Here is a 21,634-nt window from a genome sequence, read left to right as displayed (position 1 = left end):
ATATGTTAATATAGTTTATTATGCACAACTAGAAATGAAATGTGAATCACCAGTGCTGTGGGTTCAAAACAGCATGTTTGGACCACTGGAAAGCAACATCTTATAGGAATTAAAAGTCGCTCAGTTTCTCCACACACACAGTAGCTGATATATTGCTTTGTCATTCTTCATGTCAGGTATTCAGAAACAAACATTTAGTACTACGTTAGGAACACTGAAAGAGAACCTACTAACATATGTGCATTACAGTTTCAGTGATATGTTTGTGATAAATGAAGATCATTTTGAAGAAATGAGTTTAAGTAATATTTTGTGAAATTTCAGGATCCTTTCTTCCTTTAATACATCCTCTACTTTTGCTCTGTCCATTTTCTCTTTAGTCCCATGATTTTCCCTGGGTAGATGGGTAGGCTGCGTGGGAATGGTCATGGATCTTATCTCAAAGAAGAGCTGTAAGAGAAGAAAACGCACTGAGCTTTTTGCATCCAGGTGGTAATCCTGATTTTGTCGTTAACCAGCTCTGGGATGCTGACAGAACTGAAGTTCTTCACCTCGCTCCTGTCTGTAAATTTGAAAATAAGAGAAACGAGACTAGAGAATTTGCAGGGCTCCTTCCGGCTCCAGTTCCCACAAGCTTTTCTCTTCTAAACTGAACAGTCTCCAGCACAAGGCCACTCTGGTACGTCACCATGCCTGGACTGTTTTGGTGCTTTTTGGTCTGATGACAGAAGATGGCCGGCAGACAACACATCAGCGATGTAACTCGAAGCAGATAATGAAGCTGGCTGGCTCCATGAATGGACAGGAGGCGACTGGAAAGGAAGTTTACCTCTTTCACATGCCCCTAAGACCGAGATGTGTCAGACTGTGAAGGTCAACTCACTGAACCAGAAGGAACTGATTATGTGTGGAGCAAATGCTCAAAGTTGTACCTCTCAATAACCATATCTGCACACACAGATATTCATTTTTCCATGCTAGTTATCAGTTATTCAGGATGGAAGTCCTGTTAAATTATACTGATTCCTAGTTACTGGCTTAGTAACAAGAATTTACCTAGGGTCATAATGCGCTGATAAAGATAGGAGTACAGAAGACATTTACCACAGTTACCTTTAATTAAAGTAACTTCACAATTTTTCACATGCCTTCTGTGTTTTGTGTTTTCATTACAATTATGAAAGGCAGTGAGGACAGCCAATACATCTCCAGGTTACAGTGAAAGAAGCTCAGACTCAGAAAAATTAGGGAGCAGCTTTTGCGTCAAAAGGTCAGATGTTTGTTTGTAGATGATGAAGCTGAGGTCAGGTCCAGCTACCCTTCCTGCTAGTCCAGTGCTCTGTGCAAACTGCCACCTCGTCACCTTATAATGCATGATGCTGATTACAGAGACCATGCGGATGGTTCCCCATCTTACATCATCACCATCTGAAAAACACTTGTCGCGATGTTCTGACTCAGACCTCTTAGATGACTTTAAAAAGCGGACTTCTAGCCTCTGGGATGTGAAAATGGTAACGGATAATGAGAGGGCTGTAAACACACACTGACAGCACTAAAGAGAAAATTATATTCACAAGTACCTAGTGATGGAAAGCGTTACTTACATGCCCAGGCACACCCATAGAGCAACCACAGTCAGCCTGTCTTTTGACTATCTGCTTTTAGAACATGATTAAGCCTGCTTAAAGTTTTTGTTCTTTTAAAGGATCATTAGAGGTATTCAAAAAGTTTATCCACAATATTGTTTGAATTTAAATGTACCAGAATTTTTTTGTGTTTCCAACATATCAGAACAATGTTAAAGTGCTAATCAAGTATTAGTCATCCACTTTTTTTTTCAACATTTGTTTTTTCTAAAGGGAAATTCTCTTTCCTGGTTTCTAAAGTAACCAGACAAATAGAATTTTTAAAATAATGGATTATACCAAAATTAAAATTGTTTCTTTTCTTTCAGAATTTAAGCCCAAACTCTAATCTAAAATTTTTACATTTAAACTATATAAGTTACCATTTAGGTAACTTTGCCTTTTTCCATTGAAATAAATACCTTGGCTATATGTACATACTGCTGAGGGCCTTGCTTATGGATAAGCAAGGGCCTTGCATGAGGATCAATTCGGTTCAGTTCAGTCGCTCAGTTGTGTTCGACTCTTTGCGACTCCATGGACTGCAGCAGGCCAAGCATCCCTGTCCATCACCAACTCCCAGAGTTTACTCAAACTCATGTCCATCAAGTCGGTGATGCCATCCAACCATCTCATCCTCTCTGTCGTCCCCTTCTCCTCCTGCCCCCAATCTTTCCCAGCATCAGGGTCTTTTCAAAAGAGTCAGGATAAGCCTAACCTTATCACAACAAGGAATGAGTTCAGAAAAGTATTAACATATGAAAGTATCTAACCATTTTATACAAAACATCTTTAATTTGTACAGGTGTGGCATTTTTGGAATAATTGTTCCACAGACGATAGGAATGCCACTTCAAACTCCTGATCGGAGAATCTGCTTACGGACGCACGGGCATTGTTTCTGATTTGGAGCCTCTGTTCTGCAGACATGGAAAGAATATGGGCCATAGTTTCAGCATAGCCCTCTTCACTTTCAGCCAGGAACCCAGTCCTCTCGCCGTGGTGAGGAACGACAATGTCGAGCTTCGGGCCCCCCGAATCGTGTGCGAGGACAATCGTGCCGGCTGCCATACACTCAACAATTCCTGAGGAACAGAAATCACATCTTTTAAGTCTCTGAATGTGCTCATAGAACAAGGAGGAGCAGAGCCCTTTACAAATTTCAAAAGACTCGAGCAATTTAAGTAAATGTCTGTGTCTTTCCAAATTTACTCATTTAACTTCTCTGGTGCAAAATAAAATGTAAGTTTTTCAGTTTTCAAGGCTTCACAATAATGCTGCTTTGTTCTTTATTAAAACAGACAAGTAGACACAAGAACTGTCTCAGATAATAAAACAAGACTGGAGAATGTTACTAGCAAGATGGCAGATAATAGGTATTAAAAGATAAAAGAGGTAAAAAAAGATTTAAAAAAACCCCAGTATGTTAAGAGTTCAAGTTACAGCACTAGGAGAAAAAAGGGGGAAAGTGAGCCACCTTAGGGACACATTCCAAGTGAGGCTGGTGTTTATGCTACTGCCTGGATTTCCGGCAAATTAGACAGAACTGTGCGCCCAAAAGCAGCGCTGAACTACATCAAAGTTTCGGTTAGTCTCTGCCAATGATATAGCCGGGGATATAAACCTGGCCTGCCTTTCTGATCCGTTTCTAGAGAGAACAAAGCCCTTCAGCAAATGATTGAGGTGACTGCTTTCTTACTTCAAAGGAGGGTACAGAGCTGCTATCATCCCAGCCACACGGGAGAGAAATGGAACCACCACAACTCTCTTCAACACTGGTGAATCTCTACAGAACAGAATCTTCTGCTAATGCTTTGATCTGAACTCTTATTTGAAAAATATGAATTACACCATTCCCTGTTCAAGGCTGAGTACCATTCCTCTGTACTTACACAAAGTCTTAGAGACTCTGACCTAATCAGTTTTACTCTCTCCAGAAACTTCCACTTCTCCCTCTCTACTGGCCCTTCCTATCAGCACTTAAGCTAGTTCAAACTTGTGCAAGCAGTCCCCTGTGAGCGAGTGCACACACACCCACCCCTCTCTCCCGGTCACACGTCCTCCCCTGGCACTGTCTCTCCTTCCGTCTCTGTTTGGCAGACAGCTCGGGGCCAGCGTGGTCTGAGCTCACCTGCACTCAGGGCTCCCTCACCGCCCCCTGGCCCTCTGCCCTCTGCTCCACTGACACCGCCCGCACCCATGGTGAAGCCCACCGTGTCTTCGTCTCGCCCAGCCTCTCAGCAGCACTGAACCCTTCGCTGCTCTGCTTCCCCCCTCCCCCTCCCCCCCCCGCGGTTCCCACGGCTGCTCTGCCTGGCAGGCCCCTCTTCTCCTTCGCTGGCCGCTCTTCTGCCAACTTGCGACCTGTCGCTCTTACACTCCGGGCAGCCTCTTGCTCTCCAGACTCTCCTATGCCACCCCGGCCACGGCCACAGGGCTGCGGCCACTCACTGCACAGCTCCTCACTCTGCGTTCCCAGGTCAGGCCCCTCTCCTTCCTTCAGGCTCACACAGGCCGCAGCGGCCGCACACACACACACACGCCCCACAGCCAACTCCCACTCCACGGGCTCGAACTCAGCGCCTCACCGGCCTCTGCTCTCAGCTGCCTCTCTGGGTCAAAGTCTTCACCCGTCACACGGCTGTCCAAACCCAACACCTGAGGCCATTCCAATAACAGCATCAAATAATGAATAAAAGAACCATCAGAATCAACAAAAGAATCAAAAGTGACTGGGAAGAGCCCCCTGGGGACAGGGGTTCTTGGCTCCTGGGGCACCACAGAATCACCTGAGGGGCTTTACCAAATCTCCGCCTGCACCCACCCAGGGATCCTGATGTGGCTCCTGGGTGGGGGGCTAGGATGAGGTCCAGGGATCTGAACCAGCACACAGACGGGGTGAAGTGTGGAGAGAAATGTGGGAGTTAAGAGCAGGCGCTGTCTGGATTAGAATCTGCCCTCTTCTCTTACTGTGGGACTGGGCAAGTTCTAAACCCTTTCTGTGTCGTTGATGAGATGGAAATAACCATAATACCTATCAAGTAAAGTTCTAGAGAGGATTAAATCAGATAATACTTGTAAAGACCTTGAAAGTAACCACCATACAGTGAGTGGTCAAAAAATATTATCATTGGTTAAATGTTTTGTGTTAGGTCGCTCAGTCATGTCTGACTCTTTGTGACCCCATGGACTGTAGCCCACCAGGCTCCTCTGTCCAAGGAATTCTCCAGGCAAGAATACTGGAGTGGGTTGCCATGCCCTTCTCCAGGAGATCTTTCTGACCCAGGGATCAAACCCAGGTCTCCTGCACTGTGGGCAGGTTCTTTAACATCTGAGCCAACAGGGAATATGTTTTACAGGGTCTCAAACGAGGAAAACAAACTTGGTGGACTCCGGGAAGAGACTGAGGACTGGATGAAATCAGAGTACTATTATTTTTTCAAAACCACTGAAAATGTGTTATCTCATCGCACCACCACAAACTGTTTACAGCACAAACTCACCAATCCCAAAATGCTCGTTCCACATGGTATGCAGACCGACTGTTGCTTCAGACAAGTAATTCTTTAACTCATCAAACGGAATGTTTATTTTAAATTCCACATCTTCTTGAACTCCAAGGTCCTCAGCAAGCCTTCTCAGTTGGTTTACCCTGAGTTCATCATCTTGGTTACGACAACCTCCAATGAGCACAAGTTTAAGTGGAGGAAGAGATTCACTCTCCTTCTTATTCAACAATTTAGCAAAGGCTCTGATCTGCAAAGGATGGTTCTTTTCAGGCCTGAACTGGCCAATCGAAACCACTAAGTGTTCTGAGGTTGCCTTCTCTTCATGTAAGGGAAGATCCAAGAATGTCTGCACATCACAAGGTGGATAAACAATATTAGTGCAGTTCCCAACCTTCCACAGTGAGAGAATATGGTTCAGTGTCCAAGAAGAATTGACCATGACGATGTCACTGCAAGAACCAACAAGCCCATACATAAAAGCAAATAAATAGTAGTAGATGAGCTTTACTTTGCTGAGAAAAGGATTCCTGGTAATGAAGGCTGCGTTGTTAAATCCCACATTCTGATTCTTCACGACGGAGAGCATGTCAGTGCTGATGGTGGGGTAATGAACATAGCTTCCAACTCGGCAACCACCTAGATACTTAAACAGAGGAAGCGTGAAAGCGTAGCCCATTGAATCAATGTAAACATCAGGAACACACTGCATTAGAGCTTCCCAGCCCAGAAAAATGGATCCCAGACTTTGGCCCAGCAGTGTGAAATGAGGATAGAGTGAATCTTCCACAAGGTAGCGCTTCCTTAAGAAAACAAACTTCACTGGGCGAGTTAACCTGATGTTAAATCTTCTGAATGCGCCTTCCAGTATCTGTTGGCCACTGACATCAGCATCACCAGTATAAACAACATAAAGTGCTTCTGGATACCTAAAATAAGGTAAGAATTTCAGTAGGTTAGGTGAAAACAGCAAAGCATTGTAGATCATTTTTCTCATGACCATAAAGAAGCTTATTTTCAGACTAAAAAAAATGTTTTCCACTGATTTTATGACTCCACCCTACCTGGGTCTTTCACTGCCCTACAACTAAAACGTTAGTCTTCCAAAGGAAACTTCTAGTTCTTTGCTATCCCCTCTACTAAGAGTTTTGCATATAGCAGACATCAGCAAAATAGCCCATTTATAAACGAGGCATTTTCATTCTTAAGAAATGTTCAAAAATGTTATTTCGACAACTTTCTCAGTATTAAAATGGTGATTTAGCCTGTGCTCAGTCATGTTGAACTCTTTGCGACCCCAAGGACTAGAGCCTGCCAGGCGCCCCTGTCCACGAAATTTTCCAAGCAAATACTGGAGTGGGCTGCTATTTCCTTCTCCAGGGGATCTTCCTGAACCAGGAATCAAACCCACATCTCCTGCATTGTCAAGAGGATTCTTTACCACTGAGCCGGTAGTGAAATATTAATAAAATATTCATAAACAAGAGTTAACCTTCACTAAAAGTATCTTTGAGGAGGGCATGGCAACCCACTCCAGTATTCTTGCCTAGAGAATCCCCATTGAAAGAGGAGCCTACAGTCCATGAGGTTGCAAAGTCAGACATGACTGAGTGACTGGGCACAGCACAGCACAGTATCTTTAAATAGGATCATAAATGCTAAAGCATTACTCAGGGATTTTCTGTGTGTGTCTCATCATTTATTTATTTAACTTTTTATTTTGTACTTGGGTATAGCTAATTAACAATGTTGTGACAGTCTCAAGTGAACAGTGAAGGGACTCAGCCATACAAACACATGTGTCCATTCTCCCCCAAACTCTGCTCCCATCCAGGCTGCCATGTAACATTTACTCAGGGTTTTAATCTGAGAAATGCACAAAGGTTTTAAAAGCTGGGCCTTGAGCCTGCATCACAATTATATATAATAAAAATATAGAAAAATACCCTCTTGTGATTTTAACACTTTGGCCGCACTCTGGTTGTGTTTACAACTATTCTCTGAGTCATAGAGAGAATGGGGAGACTGACTGAAAATCCAGTGTCCTGGATCTTGTGTCAAGTCAGGAAAGATTTGTAGGAATTAACTAAGGAGAAACAGGTTGTTTCAGGAAAAAATAGGAACACTAGATGAAAAGGCAAGGAATCTTATAAAGGTATGTGCCCCGAGTTCAGTAGGCTGGAGCAAAGTATGTGTGAGGGGGGTGGGGAGGGATGAGAGACAAAAAGTGGCAAGAGAAAGATGTAAAAGTATCTTCCATGTCGTACTCATTATTTGGAGTTTTTTGTTTGTTAGTGAGCTGGAGGAGTAACAGGGCTGCTGGGGAGTACGCATACACATCTCGTGACACTTGACCACTGCACTGAGTTCAGCAATCCAGAGACAAGGCTAATGCACACTGTCCCGAGAAGAAGAGCATGGGCCAGAGGAGGGAAGGCTTCAAGGAGGTGGGGATCAATAACAGGATTTAAGAAAATTCTCTGCATTTAGGGATTTATGGGAGATGGCAGAGGACACACAGAAATGGTGGCGAGAAGCCAAGATGGGGCTTATAGTGGAGAAACAGAGAGCTGAGGGCATTACTCATGAGGACTTTGAAACTGAATGAAGGGCATGTGCCAGGAAGTAGGGTCACTATGGAGAGATAACAGTCTTCCTTATATGATAAAACAATAATGGAACCTGTGTTTTGCTATGCTTTTTCTTGTGGGACTGGAGTGGGGAGAAGGAAGCCTAAAACATTAAAAGATGTGTAAAACCAAATTCTTTCTATTAAATAACATGGTACCTTACTTAAGACTATCCAACTGGTAATGATATGAAAATCAGAATCAGATGCTTTCATAGAGAATATCTGCTGTGTATCACCACAGACTAAAGGTATTCGGATTTAAAGTATTAAACGCTTCATAGTATTTGGTCAATTTCTGTTTATTATTCAATCTCCTCCACATACTCTCCCAAGGTGACCAGTTATCCCCACTAAATTACGCCATAAAAGGGCAGATACTTTCTGTTTCTTTATTGTATCAGTGGTAAAGATAAAATTCAATGGGATATTAAAAAAAAAAAGATTTATTTATTCACGTAGTTTTGGTTCCACTGGGCCTTAGGTGCTGGACACGGGCTTCCTCTCGCTGCGGCTAGTGGGGGGCGCTATTCTTCCTTGTGGTGAGCGGGTTTCTTATAGCAGTGGCTTCTCTTGCTGCACAACACCGGCTGCAGGCACGTGGGCTTCAGCACTTGTGGCGTGGGGGCTCTGGAGCACTGGCTCAGTAAGCTGCGGCACACAGGGCTTAGTTCACACAGCACGTGAGAACTTCCCCGACCACGGGCTGAACCTGTGACCCCTGCACTGGCAGGCAGATTCTCAACCTCTAGCCCACCAGGGAAGCCCTTCAACAGGATCTTAAAAGGTAGGTCAGCATATGAAAGAAGTGTTTCCTTGCTAAAGAACAGTTTACAAAAGGAATCCCTGGCTAGGAATAAGGTACCAGAAAAGACACATTCTGGGTAATGATTTTTTAAAAACAGTAATAATATACCAAATTAGCTAAGGAAGATGCATACCTACTTTTTCTGTAGAGCCCTTAAGGCACACCATAACACTCTTTCTCCTCCTCCGCCAGCATTGCAGTATGGATGGAAAAATGCAATCACCGTTTGATGTGTCCCAGTTTTGCTAGATGACGCTGATTTTTTCTTTCTCTGTAGCAGCAGTCGGAGCCTCCAAAGGACAATAATAAGTAAACACACACACAAAGTTCCACATACAAATAGCCAGGGGAAGATTAATGAATAAAAAAACCTGAAACGAGAGGGGAATGGTGAAAATGGATATCATGTCATTAAAAAATGGTCCTGATGAACCTATGTGCAGGGCAGCAATAGAGACAAAGACATACAGAACAGACTTGTGAACACAGCACGGGAAGGGGAGGGTGGGACGAATTGAGAGAGCAGTGAAACATATATTGGAGACAGAAATGGCAACCCACTCCAGTGTTCTTGCCTGGAGAATCCCAGGGACGGGGGAGCCTGGTGGGCTGCCTTCTATGGGGTTGCACAGAGTTAGACACGACTGACGTGACTTAGCAGCAGCAGCAGTGAAACATATATGTTACCTATGTAAAATACACAGCCAGTGGGAATTTGCTGTATGATGCAGGGAGCTCAACCTGGTGCTCTGTGACAACCTAGGGGGTGCAATGGGGTGGGAAGTGGAAGGGAGGTTCAAGCGGGAGGGGACACATGTACACGGATGGCTGATTCACGTATGGCAGAAACCAATACAACATTGTAAAGCAACTATCCTTCAATTAAAAATAAATAAATCAAAAGAATAATAGGAAAAAATGAGAGGCTACAAATTGAAGTCTAGTTTCACATAACTGTTTTATATATTAGTAGCAAAGAAAGAAAATTTTATAGCTTATGAGTCTAACAAAATACACAGCTATTAAAATTCTAATGCTACAGAATATCTAATGTCAAAAGTGCAAGTCCCGTTTAATTCCACAGCACGCTGGCAAGTCAATGTACAAAAGTGCAAGTCCCCTTTAATTCCACAGAGTGCTGGCAAGTCAATGTACTTTTTCTTTTTAATCAGCAGTAAAAATCAATGTCGATCCATCTTTCTCCTAATTCAGTATATGTATTAAAGGATTAAAATAAATTTAATTATTAACCTAAACAAGATATGACTGGGAATGGCATCTGACCACAAGATGACAACATGTAATCCAAAGCAATATGTCTTCCAAATGCTGCATATTCCACAGTTCAAAGTTTGGTGAGATACTAAATCATTTTTCTTCTCTCACTTCACCTCAAGTAGAACAAGTTTTGAGGGAAGAGGAAACTTAGATGTCTCCAGTTCTATTCTGAGTGCCATGTCTGATCTGTTTATATGCCCCTGAAACCACTGCTTCCCTAAATGTTTCTGAACCCGTTACTTATTATTTTTTTCTTAGCTGCCATGCAGCCTGAGGATCCCTGAACACTCCCAGAAAGTGGAGGTGCGGAGTCCTCACCGCTGGACCGCCATGGAGTCCCAGTCACTTGTTTTCTTTGAAGCAAGAATCAATTCCTTCATCTTCCAGAAAATACCTACTAAATGCCGAGTCAAAGGAATCATGGTTTGTCTGTCAGTTGTTCTTCCAAACAAGAACTGTGTCCTCTAAAAAGTATGTCTATTTCACTTTGCGACGTAGACAGTCATACAAGAGGTTTTCCTTAAGACAACTATTTCACTCTAGTATGGAGAAGTGCTTTATGTGTTCAATCCATTTTGTCATATAGAATATTAGAAAGGTATGTACTCAAGATTTAACAAAATTAATACTTTTTACTGCTTCATTAAGGACATTTTAAAGAAAAACTGGCTTTATCAAGCGCATGGAGATGAAAAACACAATGACTGCTAGTACGGTTTGAGAACACTGCCTTGATTTGCGCTAAGTAGTGGTTTTATCCACCAAGACTTTTGCACTCAGTGCAAATGTCAACAAAACAGAAACTGTGTCCTCTAAACATTATATCTTAACATTATATAAAAATAATTTTTACCCAGAGGAGTCGCTGAAAGGGTGTTAGGGACTCTCAGGTGCCTACGAGCCACAATGAACCACAATTTAAGAACCACTGCTGGGAAGAATGGACAGAAATTTGACAGAAGTGGTAAGACTGGCCACAACGTTTGGAATATGTCAGTTCAGGAAAGCAATATTATCTTAACTAGTTAGCTTTCCTTTCCCAGGACAAGACAAGAAGCTGTTTAATTTAAAATGTTGCTGACTCAGAATCCAAAGATTTCCATGACATTTTCTTCAAATGACTTAAGTGGGAAAATAAATGTGATAGGATTTTCAAACCAAACTATCCAACTTACAATCAGAAAAGAATCATATTAATCACTAAAGTTAACCCAGTTCTTTTGTTTTCAATCTGTTAGTTTCAAAGACACACTTACAGGTTCTATTAAGAAATTTATCAAACATCCTACCGTACTTGTACATCAAAACTACCTACACAGAATTTGTTTAAATATAACTAAAATGTGTCATTAAAAAAAAAGTGTCATTAAATATTTATTCATATTCAAGCACAAGACTTTAAAAAGGTAAGTATAATCAACAGTGAGCCATTCCATTCAGCAAATTTTTATTTAGTCATTATCATGTGCAAAGCAGGGAGTTAAGCATATTTCAAATAGCAGAGAAGAATATGAAGGCTCTGAAAATAGACTTTCTTGTTGGAATGTTTTAAATAATCATTACAGAATTTGAAGTAGGGGGGACAAAAGTGAAAAAGAAATAATACCTGAATTCTGGAGAGAATACATATACACTGCTATTCAGGATGCTATCATATTAATGATAAATTTTCAACCTGAACAGAAATACACAGGCGTTAAAAGAGCTGTGTAGATAGAATATACTAGGTCTTCTGTTTTATTAGTGTAAGTCAACACATACAAAATACAGTAGTATTACAACAACAAACGTGGAGAAAAGGTTTGGGAGTTTTTCACCAAAATGTTATCAATAGTTATCTCTGGATTGTAGCATTTCTGAAGACTTATTTTTTGCACATCTATTTCCTAACTTTACTACCAAAAGAAACCCCACAATATATTATCTATACAATAAAGACAAAAAGGTAGCTTCTCTGGTGGCTCAGCCAGTAAAGAATCCGCCTGCAATGCGGGAGACCTGGGTAGGATCCCTGTGTTGGGAAGATCCCCTGGAGGAGGGCACGGCAACCCACTCCAGTATTCTTGCCCGGAGGATCCCCAAGGACAGAGGAGGCTGGCGGGCTCGCAGAGACTCGGACACGACTGAGCTACTAAGCACAGCACACAGAAAATATATAACTACATTTCCATCAATCAGAAAAGAAATCAAAGGAAAATCAAGACGAGGACTCAACATAAACCTGACATTAAAATGACATATGTTAACAATGATAGTTTGGATGAGTGAAAGACAACAGAAGATCCGGTTTCTTCACCAAAGAGCATGACAGAATGGAGAATGAATTCGTGGCTCAATCATAAAGGAAAATGAGGAACGAATATGAATAATTTATAACAGACTAACTGGAGCGAACGCAAGAGAAAGGAAAAGCTAAAGCAAAGGGAAAGCGAGCTCTCAGACAGCAGTGAGGCAGTGAAAGTAAATGCGGTAAACCGGGTCTTCAACTTAACCTTCTCGTGTATCCACAAGACCCCAAAGGGAATGCTCACTGGCCTTGAGAAAATAGCTTAAATTCATGACAAGGAAAGCCCCTGCCCACACACATTAGTCGCACTGGGCAGATACGTAGCATTTCAGTACCGAAAACGCCTGCGAGCCCACACCACCTGCTCCTCACCTCAATAACTCACACAAGCACCAGCCCTTTTCAGCAGCCGCCATCTTCCGCCGACCCTCGAACTCAGGAAGCGTTTCGTCGTTCCTCTTCTCTATTGGCTCCTGAGGAACCTTGCGCCACTCCGCCCGCCCACACGGGGCCGACTGTGCACCTCAATTGGTTGCCGGTAGTAGCTTCCCACGGCCCTCCAGCCAATAGAATCTCCAGGGGAGTGGACAAATTTTCCGCGTGGCGCCCAGGGTCCCGGCCCCCACGTGGGCGGAGCCGTGGGGGGAGTTGGGCATAGGGAGGGCGTGGCATGTGATGGACAGTCGGTGCACCCGCCCTCGGCCCCCTCCCCCACCGAAGCCCCCGCTCGGGTGCCCCAGCCCCTATTCTAGAGTCCCTCCGCTGGTGGAAAACCAATGGGAGGCTCTTGCGCGTCTGGGATCGATTTTCCAGGTGCGGAGTTCACAACCGCAGCAGCTGCAGCGTTTCTGATCCGCGGCGCCCTGGAGTCAGGCGCGGAGCCCCAGAGGGAGTTGCGCAGAGCGGACCCGACTGTGACCCCCGCCACGCCGCACCTTCCCGGCCGGCAGTGGGCGAGCCTGGGGATCTGCATCTCCGGCTCGGGTCTACGCGGCTCGCCCTGGCTCCTTCTTTCCCTTGGCACACGCCCAAGGCTGAAGACAGACCGAGGCCAGAGCGCACCGGTCCAGGAGGTAGCGGAGATCGGTGAGGGAGGACGGGCCCGCCCCGCCTGGGTTCAGCTCGGCCGAGTACACTCGGGCACCGACAGGCCCGTCTCCGAGTGTGGGTGAGGGTCTCCGGCCCACCCTCCCCTCAAGCTCTCATCCAGGCGCCCCCCAGGGCCAGGGGGAGTGGCGCGCAAGTTTGAATTAGCCGGTGGGGGTCGAGCTGCAGATTCCTCCTCTGAAATGCAGGTGCCGGATTGGGTTAGAACCGAACCACGAGGATGCCACCCACGGGGCGCTCCTCCTCTCCCTGGGTTTTAACACCGCGCTTCTTGTCCCCTGACCAGGTGACCTTGGGCTCCGGGCTGAATCACAGAAGAAATTAGTTCCTCCGCGAGATGAAGCCAGAGGAGGAGAGACCGATTATAGATCGCGAAAAGGCCAGTCGGAGAGTGAGTTACCTTCCCCGGGTGCTGTGTGCGCACACCTGCCTGGAGGACCTTCGGCGCTCACCTACCATCCTTGCTGCGCTCGGCGCGTGGTGTGCGCGGGGGAGGCTCCTCGGCGCGTGGTTTGTTAGAGAACACCCTTTAGAAAGGGCGTGCTATTAACTGGTTTTCAGTAACAGTTTAAAACCCAACACTTTTCTGTTCGTCGGATGTTGAGGAGTTTGATGCTGGAGAGGTAAAGTGAGAGCTGACTTGTTCTGTAGGATCCCTAATTGCCCAGTTCGAGTAAATTAGCTGTCCTGAAAAGGTCCTCAAGAATTGATGCGTCGACCCCTTCATGGTCTATCCGGGTCCTGCGGTGGTGTTTTGTTGTTGTCGTTTGCTTTTGAAGAACTATTTTGAGTTCATTTAAATTATGCAAGTAATTTTAGTGTGGTCTTAAAAACAGGACACAAATATTTAGCACGAAGAGCAAATCTATTTTCCAATGTTTTTCTGCTCATATTCACAGATCTTCATTCATTCAGCAAATACTTACTGAAAACTTATCATTTCTCAGGCACAGTTTTGGAAAAGGAAATGCAGTGGTGTTTATATATCTGTTATGTTAATGTATACCTATATCTCCAGAGAAATCTTTTAGGTTCTTGTGTATGTGGTTTTGTTGCAGGAAGAGGGACCCCTTCCAGGGCCCGAAACTGGGCTCTTGTCTAACACTCGGAAATGAATTGTCCGAGGAGACACATGTGCTGACAAAGCAAGAGATTTTATTGGGAAAGGGCACCCGGGTGGAGAGCAGTAGGGTAAGGAAACCCAGGAGAACTGCTCTGCCATGTGGCTCACAGTCTTGGGTTTTACGGTGATGGAATTAGTTTCTGGGTGGTCTTTGACCAATCATTCTAATTCAGAGTCTTTCCTGGTGGTGCACGCATCGCTCAGCCAAGATGGATGCTAGCGAGAGGGATTCTAGGAAGTGGACGGACACGCAGTGTCTCCTTTAGACCTTTCCTGAACTCTTCCTGTTGTTGGTGGCTTATTAGTTCCCTATTGCTTATCAGGATCTCCTGTCATAAAACAACTCATGCAAATGGTTACTATGGTACCTGGCCAAGGTGGGTGGTTTCAATCAGTGTGCTTCCCCTAACAGTTTTAGAATATTTGTTAGTATTAATTGCTCAGTTGTGTCCAGTTCTTTGTGACCCTATGGACTGACTGTAGACTGCCAGGCTCCTCTGTCCATGAAATTCTCCAGGAAAGAATACTGGAGTAGGTGGCCATTCCCTTCTCCAGGGGGTCTTCCCACCCAGGGATCTGAACCTGGGTCTCAGGCATTGCAGGAGGATTCTTCACCATCTGAGCCACCAGGGAAGGTTTTACCTAAAGGAGATCATATAGTGTGTGTGTGTGTGTGTGTGTGTGTGTGTGTGTGTGTGTTTTACCTAAAGGAGATCACATAGTGTGTGTGTGTGTGTTCCAGTTTAACAGTATATTTTGGAGATTGTTTCATGTTAGTACATAAGTGTCCGTGTAACTTAGTTCCACCTCTGTGTAGTATGGATGCTCCATAGTGTATTTCTTCTTTTCCCATGGGTAGACATTCTGATTGCTTCTGTTTTTTCTCTCTCACAAATCATGCTGTAGTGGACATTGTTGTATGTGATTTTTCATGCTGACTTTTGAGTATTTCTCTAGGATAGATACCTGTGCTTAGTCACTTCAGTCCTGTCCAACTCTCTACAACCCTATGGACTGTAGCCCCGCCCTAGGCTCCCTTGTCCAAGAGATTCTCCAGGCAGGAATACTGGAGTGGGTTCCCATTTCCTCCTCCAGGGGATCTTCCTGACCCAGGGATCGAACCCAAGTCTCCTGCATCTCCTGCGTTGCAGGCAGATTCTTTACTGCTGAGCCACCGGGGAAGCCCAGGATAGATGCCTAGGCCTGGGTTGCTGATATGAAGAGTAGACTGTGCCTTTCCTACAGATTGCTGAAATTCATTGGACAGCGTTATTGCACTCCCTTAGGGGGTGAAATTCATCTAGGCCCTGGTTGTGTAGAAAGGAAGGAAAAATGGACTATGGATGGGCAGAGAGAGGCTGCTCAATAGTTGATTCTTACTGGGATGACTCTGCATTTAATGGAGGAGCAGGGAGAGCGCCTGTGGGGGAGGGGCAACTCGTAGAGGAGAGGAGGCTTAGAACACTTAGGGTGCCCGCACCGCTCTGTCCAGTAAAAAAATCCTTATCTTTCCAGGTCAAGCTCGAGACCTGCCTCTTCTTGAAACTCTGTAACTGTCTCTGTTCATACCATGCCTCACCCTCTTCTGGATTCCACTGATAATGCTGCCAGCCAACATTATTGAGCTTCCTATGTGCTGAGCACTGTGTTGAAGCACTTTCTATTCCTCTCTGTACACGCTCATTTAATCCTCATAAAACCTTTTGATGTAGGTATTTTCTTGTCTTCACCATTTATTTGACAGTTTGTTTCAGTACAAGCATACCTTAGAGATACTGTGGCCTCAGTTCCAGACCACCACAGTAAAGCAAACAGGCTTTGTTTGGTTTCCCAGTACATATAAAAGTTATGTTTACACCATGCTGTCGTCTGTAAAGAAGGCTGAACGCCAAAGAATTGATGCTTTTGAACTGTGGTGTTGGAGAAGACTCTTGAGAGTTCCTTGGACTGCAGGGAGATCAGACCAGTCCATTCTGAAGAAAATCAGTGCTGAATATTCTTTGGAAGAACTGATGCTGAAGCACCAATCCTTTGGCCACCTGATGCGAAGAGCTGACTCGTTGGAAAAGACCCTGATGCTGGGAAAGATTGAAGGCAGGAGGAAAAGGGGATTGCAGAGGATGAGATGGTTGGATGGCATCACCAACACAATGGACATGAGTTTGAGCAAGCTCTGGGAGATGGTGAGGGACGGGGAGGCCTGGCGTGCTGCCGTTCATGGGGTCGCAAAGAGTTGGACACGACTGAGCCACTCAACAACAACAACAAAGTGTACAATAGTATTATGTCTAAAAAAAGTTCACATCCTAGTTTAAAAATAACTTGATTGCTAAAAAACCATCATCTGAACCTTCAATGAGTCATAACCTTTTCGCCAGTGGAGGGTCTTGCCACTACCAGCTAAGAATTGTCACTCGCCACATGATTCTACACGTATGAAGTCACTGGCCCCTGCAACCATTGCCCTTCAGCACACCCTGCAAAGAGCTCAGGGCAGAGATCAGGAATGAGGTACTCTGTGCTCTCAGAAAACTAGCATAACAGGCCTTCAGATAGTTAGATACTTTCAGGAGATTTTATGAGCCCAGTTTCTTGGATCTTCTCATACCTAGGAAAACACTAAAATCATTAGTGGAGACCTCTGCTCCTTGTGACTGGCAGCAGGCAACTTTCTTGAAAGATGTATGCTTAACTGCATGTATCCCCCATCCCTAAAATCATATATATATACTGACTCCCCGCACTGTGCAGCAATTCCTCAGAGCTATCTCATTGTAGGCCCACATGAAACTTAACTCCCAGCTCTCAGTCTGAGCAGTTTTTTTTTTTTTTTTTTTGGTCAATACCTCATCATTAATGAATGCTGACCAATCAGGGTGGTGTTTGCTGAAGGTTGGGGGTGGCTGTGGCAATTTCTTAAAATAAGACAACAGTGAAGTTTGCCACACTGATTGACTCTTCCTTTTATGAACGATTTCTCTGTTTGATAGCATTTTACCGACAGAACTTTCAAAATTGGAGTCAGTCCTCTCAAACCCTGCCACGACTTGATCAACTAGTTTGATAAAGTTTATGTAACATTCTGAATCCTTTTTTGTCATTTCAGTGGGTCTTCACAGCATCTATACTGGGAGTAGATTCCATCTGTGAGCAAATCACAGTCTTCGTTCATCCATAAGAAGCACCTCCTCTTCCATGAAAGTGTATCATAAGATTGCAGCAATTCAGTCACTTCTTCAGGCTCCCCTTTAATTCTCCTTCACTTGCTTTTCCCTGGTAGCTCACTTGGTAAAGAATCCGCCTGCAGTGCAGGAGACCCTGGTTTGATTCCTGGGTCAGGAAGATCTGGAGAAGGGATAGGCTACCCACTCCAGTATTCTTGGGCTTCCCTTGTGGCTCAGCTGGTAAAGAATCCACCTGCAATGCGGGAGACCTGGGTTCAATCCCTGTGTTGGGAAGATCTCCTGGAGAAGGGAAAGGCTACACACTCCAGTATTCTGCCCTGGAGAATTCCATGGCTGTATAGTCCATGGGGTCGCAAAGAGTCGGACACAACTGAGTGACTTTCACTCACTCACTCATGCTTGCTTTTCCAGCACATCTGCAGTTACTTTCCTCATTAAAGTCTTGAACCCCTCAAAGTCATCCTTGAGGATTAGAATCAATTTCTTCCAAATTCCTGACAATATTGGTATGTTGACCTGTTCCCATGAGTTGTGTATGTGTATGTAATTGCTCAGTCGTATCTGACTGTTTGCAACCCCATGGACTGTAGCTCACCAGGCTCCTCTGCTCATGGAATTCTCCAGGCAAGAATGCTGGAATGGGTTGCCATTTCCTTCTCCAGGGGATTGAACTCAGTCTCCCCACATTGTTGTCTGAACCACCAGGGAAACCCATGAGTCATGAATGTTCCTATGAAGAGTAAACAAATAGTGTTTTTCTGATGCTAAGAGGTGTGGTGAAATAGATGAATCAGGGGAGAGGCATTAGGATGGCATGGAAGTGGAGGGCCTCTTTTAAGCAGGTGATTGGGGAGTTCTTCCTGGAGGAGGTGGCATTTGCGTGGAGACCCAAATGATTCCGATTTGGGGGAAGGTGTTCTAGGTTGAAGAACCAGGGAGTGTCAAGCTTCTAAGTTAGGAGTGACCTGAATGTCTGAGGAGCAATAAGAAAGCCAGAGTGGCTGGAGCAGAGGGAGGTGGGGGAAGAGGTAGAACACAAGGTCAGTGTTCATCATCTTTACAAATGGGGAAACTGAGGCAGAGAGAAGTTAGGTACCTCGCTGGAAGTCCTGTGGCTGGTAAGGGCCAGATCTGGGATTGAGTCCCACTCAGCTTGGCCTTTCTTGCTTTCTCAGATATCTATTTTCTTCCAAACTTACTTGACAACTGGTTGTATACCACTTGCCTTTTATCAAACTTTTCTTTGCAATATGGTTTTGAAACAGAGCTTTCCTTTGCAACTCTGTGCTTGAAAGTAGGTAACAGGTTAGAATCATCTAAAAACTACTCTGCACAGCACATAGTAGGTGCACCACAGGGGCTGTTGAATAAAGAATTAGACCATGATCCCCTCCTCTGGTCTTCTCCCTAGAGGCCTCCCTGTGGGGCGGCAGTGACCCTTCCTGAATAGGAGGTGGCCTGTGACCTGGCCATTGGCCTTCAGTCCACAAACACTGGAGCACCTTCTGTTCACTTGTGGGGGCCGAGTAGAGGGATGCAGAGATGAACAGAGGTCCTCCCCGTGCTCTTGGAGCCGGCAGTCATAGGTGCTGGGCCAGAGGTGTCCTTACCGTGTAGGTTGCACAGACAAGGGTGACCGGCCTCTCCTGGGAGGGAGAGGTGCAGAAAGCACTCCAGAGGCAGTGGTGAGGTCTTGGAGGAGGAGTGGGCATTGGCTGGACTCACAGTGGACTGGAAGGAAGGATGTTGCCAGTGGAGACTAGCATGTACAAAAGCCCAAGGACAGGACTGGAAGGATGTATTTGGGAGGCTGTGAGTGGCTTGGAAAGTGATTATAGAAGGCCCGGTTTTTCAGATGAGGGGTTCAGACTTTATGCCCAAGATTGGAGAGTTTGAGCATAGGACAACAGTCTTGAGACACTCCTCAAGGGAGTGGAGCTGTTGGAACCTTGCTAGCGGCCTTGGACAATGACCTGCACCATCCAGACCGCAGGTGGCTGAAGAGCCTAAAGGGGAACTGGGAGACGGCTGTTTGTCCCTTTTTTTGTGGCCTCTACACTCCTGAGGGTCCTAATGTCAGAGGCTGGTGGTTATCCTGACAGCCCCAACACAGAGCACATTTGGTACTCTAGTAACTGGGGACTACATTACAGGGGTGTGAGCGTGCTGGCTTTATAAATGTGTGTTTATCTGACATGCATTCTCTTCTCCATTGCAAGCATGGGGATGGGCCAGTGACATGAGCACTGTTCACTGATAGCATAGTGTAGAAAGCGAGGACATATCCGAGATCAGGTGTGTGCAGTGTTATTTCTATCTGTAGAGTTGGAATCCCTGCCAAGTGGAATTCGGGAATGTTTGTGACTTTTTTTTTCTTAATTAGGTTAAAGGAGAAAATCTGAGTGGATCAAAGGTTGATGAGATAAAAGCAGAGGGCAGAGCAGAGAGTGACTCTTTTATTGTGATGGAACTAACACTGCAAATAAGAGTTTTAAAACACCAGGAATTGTGAAATCCATGGTGCCTGAATCTTGTAACTGTTGAAAGCCGGGTTCCTCCCCAAACTAAAAGCCACCCCTAGCATCGGGCATTAGAAACATTTAAAATTCATTGGGAAATTGCTATTATAAAAGTAATTTACCTCTATAACAAAAATCTGGAAGATAAAGACCAAAAGGAGCAATTTACTTCTATTCCTGCCACTCTTAGGATTCTTAAAAAAAAAAAAAATTCATCCAACAACACAAGAGAAGACTCTACACATGGACATCACCAGATGGTCAACACCGAAATCAGATTGATTATATTATTTGCAGCCAAAGATGGAGAAGCTCTGTATGGTCAACAAAAACAAGACCAGGAGCTGACTGTGGCTCAGATCATGAACTCCTTATTGCCAAATTCAGACTCAAATTGAAGACAGTAGGGAAAACCGCTAGACCATTCAGGTATGATGTAAATCAAATCCTTTATGATTATACAGTGGAAGTGAGAAATAGATTTAAAGGCCTAGATCTGATAGATAGAGTGCCTGATGAACTATGGAATGAGGTTTGTGACATTGTACAGGAGACAGGGATCAAGACCATCCCCATGGAAAAGAAATGCAAAAAAGCAAAATGCTGGCTGGGGAGGCCTTACAAATAGCTGTGAAAAGAAGAGAAGCGAAAAGCAAAGGAGAAAAGGAAAGGTAGGAGCATCTGAATGCAGAATTCCAAAGAATAGCAAGAAGCGATAAGAACGCCTTCCTCAGTGATCAATGCAAAGAAATAGAGGAAAACAACAGAATGGGAAAGACTAGAGATCTCTTCAAGAAAATTAGAGATACCAAGGGAACATTTCATGCAAAGATGGGCTCGATAAAGGACAGAAATGGTCTGGACCTAACAGAAGCAGAAGATATTAAGAAGAGGTGGCAGGAATACACAGAAGAACTGTACAAAAAAGATCTTCACGACCAAGATAATCACTATGGTGTGATCACTCACCTAGAGCCAGACATCCTGGAATGTGAAGTCAAGTGGGCCTTAGAAAGCATCACTACGAACAAAGCTAGTGGAGGTGATGGCATCCTGAAAGATGATGCTGTGAAAGTGCTGCCCTCAATATGCCAGCACATTTGGAAAACTCAGCAGTGGCCACAGGACTGGAAAAGGTCAGTTTTCATTCCAATCCCAAAGAAAGGCAATGCCAAAGAATGCTCAAACTACTGCACAATTGCGCTCATCTCACACGCTAGCAAAGTAATGCTTAAAATTCTCCAAGCCAGGCTTCAGCAACACGTGAACCATGAGCTTCCAGATGTTCAAGCTGGTTTTAGAAAAGGCAGAGGAACCACAGATCAAATTGCCAGCATCTGCTGGATCATGGAAAAAGCAAGAGAGTTCCAGAAAAACATCTATTTCTGCTTTATTGACTATTCCAAAGCCTTTGACTGTGTGGATCACAATAAACCATGGAAAATTCTGAAAGAGATGGGCCTACCAGACCACCTGACCTGCCTCTTGAGAAATCTGTATGTAGGTCAGGAAGCAACAGTTAGAACTGGACATGGAACAACAGACTGGTTCCAAATAGGAAAAG

At 44.6% G+C, this 21,634-nt stretch overlaps 1 protein-coding gene and 1 long non-coding RNA gene across 2 annotated transcripts; one reads left to right on the top strand and one right to left on the bottom strand.

Moving 5' to 3' along the window:
• Positions 1 to 1,970: 1,970 nt before the first annotated feature.
• On the bottom strand, positions 1,971 to 12,553 carry ALG11 (ALG11 alpha-1,2-mannosyltransferase). The gene is made up of 4 exons (XM_052650243.1): positions 12,509 to 12,553; positions 8,709 to 8,942; positions 5,132 to 6,063; positions 1,971 to 2,713 (listed from the first exon to the last, which is right to left on the bottom strand). Exons 1-4 carry the CDS (start codon positions 12,550 to 12,552, stop codon positions 2,421 to 2,423), a joined length of 1,503 nt encoding a protein of 500 aa, XP_052506203.1. The 5' UTR covers position 12,553; the 3' UTR covers positions 1,971 to 2,420.
• Positions 12,554 to 13,192: 639 nt separating this feature from the next.
• On the top strand, positions 13,193 to 16,050 carry LOC128057488 (uncharacterized). The gene is made up of 3 exons (XR_008200321.1): positions 13,193 to 13,209; positions 13,530 to 13,634; positions 15,882 to 16,050. It is a non-coding gene; the product is annotated as an uncharacterized LOC128057488 (long non-coding RNA).
• Positions 16,051 to 21,634: the final 5,584 nt, after the last annotated feature.

This window comes from Budorcas taxicolor, chromosome 12 (genome assembly GCF_023091745.1).
Source record: "Budorcas taxicolor isolate Tak-1 chromosome 12, Takin1.1, whole genome shotgun sequence".
In the NCBI taxonomy this organism is placed as follows: domain Eukaryota; kingdom Metazoa; phylum Chordata; class Mammalia; order Artiodactyla; family Bovidae; genus Budorcas; species Budorcas taxicolor.
This window is presented reverse-complemented; position numbering and strand designations above follow the sequence as displayed.

What these genes read in the sequence shown, in the direction of transcription:
- ALG11 (XM_052650243.1), bottom strand. Translation starts at nt 12,552, where the DNA reads ATGGCGGCTGCTGAAAAGGGCTGGTGCTTGTGTGAGTTATTGAG. An exon ending in TGCTTGTGTGAGTTATTGAG is followed by an intron (nt 8,943 to 12,508) that starts GTGAGGAGCAGG and finishes CTCTCGTTTCAG; the next exon opens with GTTTTTTTATTCATTAATCT. An exon ending in TTAAGGGCTCTACAGAAAAA is followed by an intron (nt 6,064 to 8,708) that starts GTAGGTATGCAT and finishes ACCTTATTTTAG; the next exon opens with GTATCCAGAAGCACTTTATG.